This window comes from Pteropus alecto, unplaced genomic scaffold (genome assembly GCF_000325575.1).
Source record: "Pteropus alecto unplaced genomic scaffold, ASM32557v1 scaffold78, whole genome shotgun sequence".
Taxonomy (NCBI): Eukaryota; Metazoa; Chordata; class Mammalia; order Chiroptera; family Pteropodidae; genus Pteropus; species Pteropus alecto.
In genome coordinates this window covers 15,717,389-15,725,554 of record NW_006443124.1, presented here as the reverse complement: position 1 = coordinate 15,725,554, position 8,166 = coordinate 15,717,389, and the positions used below count along the sequence as shown (strand labels likewise).

At 52.4% G+C, this 8,166-nt stretch overlaps 1 protein-coding gene across 1 annotated transcript in view; it reads right to left on the bottom strand.

Annotated features, from left to right (window-relative positions):
• Nucleotides 1-2,673: 2,673 nt before the first annotated feature.
• FLT4 (fms related tyrosine kinase 4) overlaps nucleotides 2,674-8,166 on the bottom strand; it is a 40,040-nt gene continuing 34,547 nt past the window's right edge. The window contains exon 30 of the mRNA XM_025040770.1: nucleotides 2,674-3,946. Coding sequence (XP_024896538.1) covers nucleotides 3,748-3,946 — 199 coding nt within the window. The 3' untranslated portion in view covers nucleotides 2,674-3,747. The remainder of the gene's footprint in view (nucleotides 3,947-8,166) is intronic.

Genomic DNA, 8,166 nt, shown 5'->3' with positions numbered 1-8,166 from the left:
GAGCTGCCTGGGTGCAGCCAACTCTGCCCACCAGGCCCCACACCACCCCATCTGCAGATGCATGGTTCTCAGAGCATAAACCTGAGTCAGAGCACACCACGCCTTTCCCCAAAACTTCCCTCTGACCTTGAAGTAAAGTCCAACTTGTAATTTTGGGCTTCCAGGCCCTATAGGATGGGCCCCTGCTGACCTCTCCTGCTCACCTCCCAGCCCACTCCTTCCTTCTCAGTGAGGCCTTTGCAGCCAATCTTCCTCCTGTGCAGAGATCTGCCCATGTGCCACTCCTCACTCCATGGCCCGTGAGCTCCATGGGGACAGTGACTCTGCAAGTGCCCCACAACACAATGTGTGGCTCCAAGCAGGGCCCAGGAGCTCTGCCTCCTGGGCGCGGGTCCCTCAGCCTGTAGTGCCCGACCAGTGGCATCAGGGGACACTCAAGCGTGCCTCTGACTTCTCCTAAAGGAGGCGGTTCACAGCTCTGGCAGAAATAAATACTAGTGCGGCACTGGGAAGGTGGGGAAGTGGGGGGAGGAGTGGGTGGGCACCCATGAAGGGCTGGGGCCTGAGAAGAAGAGAGGGGAGGAGAAGGTTCCTGGGAGGCGGGAGGGGCCGAAGGACCTCGAGGTGGGACTACACCGTTGCCTGGTGGCACACCTCCCATGGCCACTTCTCCTGCTGGCCACCTTTTCACCTGGAGTCCTTAGTGCTCTGGGGAGTAAGAGTGGGGCTGGGACCTGGAGACACTGAGTACAGCCCCAAGTGCCCAGCCCAGGCAGAATCAGAGGAGCCCAGAAGTGTGAGCGCGGGCCCGCCTGGAACCAGGTGCACGAGGATGCTGGCTGCACCACACGTGGATGTGCCTGGGCTGGCACCCTGATGGCCAATGCCTGGGCTGAAGTGTTCATCCAGGGCAAGTGGCTAAATTCAACCAATGATATTATGTTAAATATAGTGTTAAAATGTCCAAACCCAGTGGGAGAGGTGTATTTTTTATATTCACATTTCGGTTTATTATAGAAGTAAAAACAACCAATCCACCACCACCAGCTGCCTTTGTGGGGCGGGGCTCTTCTCATGAGAGTTGAAAATGAGGCTTGAACAGTGGCATCACAGCTGGAGGGTGGTAGGGTGCAGGCCCCAGGTCCCGGAGGGGTGCAGAGTGCTGGATGGGGCAGGCACAGGACCTGGCCCACAGGGTGGCTCAGGGTGCTGGGCTCTGTCTGCTCCCCTGGACGAGGTACCCACAGGACTGTGCTGACAGCCATGCCTGGCCCACACATGCCTGGGTCCAGCCTACGGCTGGGTCCAGGGGTCATCCCTCCTGAACCTACAGGGCTGTTGCTGGACCAGCCCTTGCCCGGAAGCCTGCTGAGTCTGCATCCAGATGGCCAGTGGCATGCCCCCATCTGCAGCCACTCCCGTGCCAGTTGCTCACTTGTGAAGTAATGTCACAAAGGCATCGCTGGGCAGGGTTGTGAAGGGCCCTGCCACACTCTGCTGGCTGGAGCTCATTTTGCTGGGTGGGGATCGAAGCCAAGGTCCCAGCTTGGACCCTGACTTCGGAGTCTAGGCGCACACTCAACCAGCAAGGTGACCCCAGGTAGGCGCTGTACCCCTCTGGGCATCCTGAGTAGATCATAGGCATCTGTTTCATGTGGGGAGACAAGAACTGGCAGCAGGGACCCAGGCTGGGCTGTGCTCTCAGGCCCATGGGCCACCGGTGCTCAAGGCCTGGGGTAGCATCTGGTTCTAGTAGGAGGGGACAAAGTGCCATGTCACTCTAGACATAAAGTAGCTATTAGGGGAGCATCTTTGTAGTGTTCAGAAGCCAGGCTGGGTGCTTCCTGGTGTCCTGGTGCCTCCCGAGCATCCTCTGCTGGTGGCTTTGGGAAAAAGGGGTCCAGGCTCAGAGGTCTCTGCTATCCGTTCCTTTGGTGGCCTGTCCAGTGGCCTCATGGGGCTGATGATCAGGTGGGAGGAAGGCTGAAATCAAATCTTCGCAGAGAGCTGGGGCTTTAGTGAACCCATTCACTGTAACTCAAAGACTGCCATCAACTTTATTATTATCTTGTTAAATAGTTTAGATCTTTTTGGAACACATGGTATGCAAGGGTGCGGTAGGTTTTTTCCCCAGCACATTTTTGTGAGTGACAGTAAAGGTGACACAGACAGGCAGTGTGTGTGTGGGGAAGGGCCTGGGGGCCAGGCCCTGCACCTGTGTCATGCACTATGACAGCCTCTGGACCCTCCACCAGGCAAACCTGAGACCCAAGTCTCACAGTCAGGTGACATCAAGGGAGCAGGTCCAGTGGGGACAGTGAGGATCACTGTCACATGTGCACTAGACGTATCCTAAAGAAACAATACACAGTGGGGGAGTTTTGTTGGCAAGCCCTTGCTCGCTGCACGGCCGCCTGTCCTGCAAGCGTCTCGTGGCGTGACAGTGGGCTGTTGATCTCTGTGGTGCTGACTGGGACGGGGGGTCTCTCTCCTGCCGTGGGGTGGGGGTTGCTGGGCAGTGTGAGCTGGAATTGGGGCACGGAGCTGAGCAGATTGGCTCCAACCTTCAGAGGGTCCTTGGCCGCTCCCCTCTTAGGGCCGAGGCTTGAAATGCCAGGGCACTGACGTCAGGCCAGCGGGCAGAAAACAGGGTGCCCCTGAAGCCGTGAGAATGTCTGCTGATTGCCTACTGGCATGAAGCAATGCTGGGAGGCCCTCTGGGCCCTCCCTGCAGGCTTCCTGGGTAGAATCCATGGTGTTCATCTCTCATTCACAGCATGGGAGGTGCCTCAGGTGCAGACCCAGGCCCTGGAGGGAAGAACCGGGTGTTTCTCAAATGGGGCTCTTCCAGACTGTCAGCTGCTTCGTCTGATTCTGGGCCAGGCAGGAGGGGCTGGGACCTTCTCCAGACATGGCCACAGCTGCATCTGCTATGATGGCACCAGCTGCGGGTCAGGACAAGGAATCGTCTAGATTCAGAAAGGCCTTCCCTGGGCTCCCTTCAGATTGAAGTTATGAAAAGTCACAGCAGCTCAAAGAGTCTCTGAAGTTCTCATGAAAAACAATCTGTAGACTCGTTCTTCTCACACTCAGGGGAAGGCGCATTGTAACTGGTAGTGTGGCAGAGCCCATGGCCCCCGGTGGTTAGCTGCTTGGCTGGGCTCAGGGGAGGACCCCCTTCCAGTTCCTTATTTGTGCTTTGAGATAGGAATATGGTACACCCCTCTTTGGCCCTGGGGAGGCAAGTGAAAAAAGGCCTTCCCCAGGGAGGGGAGGGCTGCGTGGAGGGACAGCATTTAGGGAGGGGCTTGGGAGGCCGCAGCTCACGTTTGGCTCCACCAAGATCACTGTGACAGTCAGACTCTCAAATTCCTTATCAGAAAACGGGGATCACGCCACCGCCCACCAGGGTGAGAAGAAGCGATCGAAGGGACATTCCCATGGGAGCTCCTGGCCCTGGACTGGGCCCTGTAGACCCTAAGCTACGTGGAATCTGATCTGAAGGGGAGAAGGGCTGTGGGGGTCCATGGGCCAGCCCTGGGCAGTCGTGGTGATGGTGTATGGGGGGCCCTGGAGCCTGGGTTTTGCTCTCCATAGCTAGGAAGAATGTAGACAGGGAGAAGGAAACACCTCCAGGCTGAATCAAAGTAGATGAGCTCCCAGCCTGGGCCCCAGCCCTCTGCTCCCCCACTAGGCACACCCTCAACTATGGGAGGCCAGAGCCTGGCGGGCTTTGCTGGGGCCTCCTTAGCAGCTGTTGTCTGCGAAGAAGGGCGCTCGGGCTGATGGGGCGAAGTCGCTCTCCTTGCGCGGCCCTACCAGCTCCCCGTACTCGCTGTTGTAGAACACCTGGCCTCCCCGGGCTGCCCAGTCTGGCCGCCGCCGCCGCCCCTGGGGGTCAGGGTGCACCCTGGTCACGTCCACATTCCAGCCAGGTCCTTTACAGCTGCCGAGACAGGGAAGGTGGTGTCAGTAGGACACGGGGAAAGAAGAGACTGGACCTGGGGCAAAGTGAGTGCAAAGCCAACGGAAACACACGCAGATTCCACCTAACTCGCAAACCAGACCAACGTGACTGTTGGCAAACACCGGCGTTTTCTCCGTCCCCAGCCTGGGCATGGGACAACAGACAATGCCCAACTTCATCTCCTCACACCTGCTTCTTGCCCAGTCTTGCCATAAATGGCACCAGTGTGGACTCTGTGGTCCATGCATCTGGTTGTCATTCTTGCTTCCTCCCTTCCCCATACTCCCCATATCTAACCCATCCAGAAGTCCTGTCCGTTCTATCCCTGACCCTCTCTTTACGTCCTGCCCCTGCTCTGGAGCAAGCAGCCACCACTGCAGGCTGTGCGCCATCCTCCCAGCACATCTCCACCCCCACTCATCCCCCGCTCTAGTCCACTCCTCACAGGTCCTTGAAGTTAGATGTCCCTCTCCTGCCAACATGCCCTCCAGTGGCTTCCCATCCCTCCCAGCATGAAACCTAAGCTTCTCACCCTGATCTTGGAGGCCCTGCAAATTCCAGCCCCGCCTGCCACTGACGACCCTAGGATGCTCCCTTCTCAGCTCTTGCTTTCTTTGTGTGAGCTCTTTGAAAATGCTGCTTCACTGCTTTTGTTTTGTTTTTGCTTTGCATGGTGCTAGCCTGATGCCAACCTCTTGTTTTCTTTGTGAGTTGGTTTTTTTGCCTGAATTCCCAGAATGTTTATCTTTAAAATCTAATAGTTCGACTAAGATATGTCTCTGAGTTTACTCTCTGGGCCAGTTTTCCCAGATGTATATTCGGGTCTTTTAATTAGGAGAGTTATCTAGAATTACAAGTTTAAAATATTAGTTCTAGTCCACTGTCAACATTTTCTTCTTCAGAGACTCCAATTTTCCGCATATTGGTTCTTTCTTTTCTACTCAACTTCTATATCACTTTCTTTTTTATTCTTTTCACCTCTTTCTTTCCATTTTGTTTTCTTGACTCCTTTCATGCCCATCTTCTGTGACCTCCGTTGTAAGTCTGATGACATCTATTGTCTCTTAGGAACCCTAATTTTCACATGTCAACTTCTTTCCTGAATTTAGTCAGATTCCATTTGATATCTTCACACTGTCTTTTCTAAATTTTTGAATTTCTGATTCATGGTGTAGCTGCTTGTTTACTTACATGTTTTAAGTCATGTTGGAGTGTTGTATCACAGTTTTTCTCTGAGCGTTTACATCTACTGAAAAGTTTTCATTCTTTTTTCTTTAGTGCTTATTTTTTCTGTTTATGATTATTCATGCTGGTATCCTATGGAAGGGGCTAGGGATATGGGTGGCTTCTTAGGTTTCTTCACTCAGGAGTGCTGTGTCACACCCACATCTTTAGTGTCACCTTGAACTCCTTCGACTGTGTCCTTTCCAAAGGCTCCATTCATGTCCCATATCCTATCATATCACCACCAGGGACCAGCCAGTCACTTAGCTGGGAGTGCTAGGCCCCCTCTCAGCTGCTGCCACAAGTCCTGGGTTTCCTGACCTTCCTTTCACCTGCAGACTTGGATAAGATGCCTCACTGTGGGGTATGGGATGTGGCATCCTGAGTGGCTACTGAAAGGGCTGAATGAGCCACCTGGAAGTGAGGTCAAGTTAACTCATCATGGGGTGAGTGCTGGTCAGTGGTTAATAGGAGACAGGAAAGGACTGAGCAGATAAACACCCTTCTTCTACACATTCTATACTTGCACCTATTTGGAGAATGTTCCGTATGCCAAGTGAATGCACCTGACAAGTGACGTGCTGCACCTCTTTGTAGCTCATCACGATGTGTTTCTAAAGGAACTTGTGCACAGATGTTGTCACTACTGTGACGGAAAGTTTCTCTAAGGAATGGCTCCCTTGGGTGTATGTTTGTCTTCTTTATTCTTGATATGATCTTGCTTTGGTAGGACTCATTATCTGCAACTTTCTTCTTCCTTCGCCAGCAAGCACCTGAGGTGCACACTCCCTGCTCACTGCCCTTCAGAGCAGTACCTTCTCAAGATGGCAGCCCCAATGCCTCAGACATGCCCTGGGAGCCCCACTGTTCCCACCGGTCTCAACCCCCTCAACATCTCCCCAGTCTGGGGCCACTGTCTCAGGAACCTTGTCACAATCCCCTCTCCTGGAGTAGTCCCTATCCGACTCTGCTTCCGCCATGGCTCACTCATAGTTCTGCTGGTCCTGGTGCTGAGTCCCCTCTCACATATAAACCAAAGTCTCTCTTCTGGTTACATCACAGGTATGGGCTCAGAGCAGCCTTCCATGTGTTGTTTTTAGGAAGCTCTATGGAGATTTAAATTTAAGTAGCTATCATCCCCTGGCTTGCCCTCTTACAGAATTACGTTTTTTGAGAGATAAAATACTATTTGATAAAGAAACATTAGCCAGAAATTATTTCTGTCAATGCAACTAGCATTAATTTTCCAAAAACAGGTTACTAAGAGATCACCGGGAAGCAATAAAAATAAAAAAGGAGGCGAAGCTGCCCCATTCAAATGTATAATTACTCCGGGGCATTTGACCCTACAATGCCAGTGTTCACAGTCCTGCGAGCTCTCTCTTTATAGTCTGCTGGGAAAATAACTGATAGTTGGTGCTGACCCAAGAACAAATGTACCTGTTGAGAAGGGCTCCTGGTGGCTAACGGGGCTCTAATTTATAAACAGAACCTAGCAGTCATTGCCAAGCAGGGGCCTCTCACGTAAGCCATGGATCAGAGAGAAGCCGGCACTGAACTGCCTGCCTGCACTGTGTTCTTGCTATCTGAACCAACCCTTAGAAAAGAGTTCCTGGAATCATATTTCAATCAATAAGACTGAGACTTTCTCACTTCCGTCGCAGCTGTGCAACTATATCCTCATTAGCATCTTCACTGACCAATCAGAGAGGCTCCATTCCAACCAATAAGGACAGTATTTTGGGGGCCAATCAAATTGTGAGGATTTGGGGTTCTCATTTGCATGAGAATGGACCAGTCAAGGACCACAGGCATGGACTCCTCTCTACAGAAGTTAGCACCTCTCTGGCTCGGAGAGCACACTTTCCCTTTCCACCAAAGACTGCGGACTGTGTGGTTCCTTGGCTAAAGCTGAACCGTCAAAAACATCTCACTGGACCATAGTGGAGCAGAGCTGTCTTGTCTTGGCAGACTGCAGCAAAACAGAATAGAATGGAGTGGAGCCATCTAGCTGGAAAGGGACCTCATGCCTAGGGCCACCGCATGCCCAGGGTCACCTCACAGTCACACTGTTCCACAGCCATGCTATGTTACAACTGAACTGTAACACTACTGAGCTGTCTTACAGCCCGGCTGGTCTGCAGCTGTGCTGTATCGCAACTGATCTATCTGCACTAAATAAAGCCTCTTCCTTCACTGCACCCCAAATTGGGGATTCCTGTCGGTGTTGAATTGATGTCATTGTTTGACATTGGTTAAAGTTGGAGAAGTCGCAAATATATCTACCAGAGAGGTGAAAAAGGACATCAATTATCTTTACGTGGCACAAATAAATACTTGTGGTTTAGAGTAAAATATTCAGTGACAACATATAAATTGATTTAAAAACAGCATAGGCAGGAAAGAGAAAAAACGGCATAGACAATAGAGGCTCTATTCATCTCTCTTGCAACCAAATCAAAGTTGTGACAGAAACAAGGAGCAAACAGCAAGGAAAGTCGCCCGGGATCTAGATGAACAAGCCCTACGACTAGGGAGAGAAACAATCACCCTGCAAGAGTAGAAGGTAGAAAGGAGTGAAGACTTGAGGCTGCCAGTCCTGAGCAGCTGAGTGGGACATTGGCTGCTGCAGCGGCAACTGCAGCTGCAGGCACCTCGTAAACGGGCCGTGTCTGCAAATGGACTTTCGCCGGGTGACAGACCTGCTCACTCTGAGCACCAGCGCCGGGTCAGCTGCACAGGGGGCACCAGGGACTTACAGGTGGACACTGAATTGTCGGAGTAAGGGCCAAAGTGAGACTTGTTCTGTAACAGAAGTGCCGGCAGTATCCACTGTTCCTCTGTTGAGCCCTCCCCCTTCCCGGTGTACGGACTCAGAGCTGCCACAGCTGAAATGTCATCAAACTGGATAACAGAGGTCGCTCTGCCCAGAGGATTCCCTGAAACTCAGCCTCCCCTAATTTGTGGTCCACCCC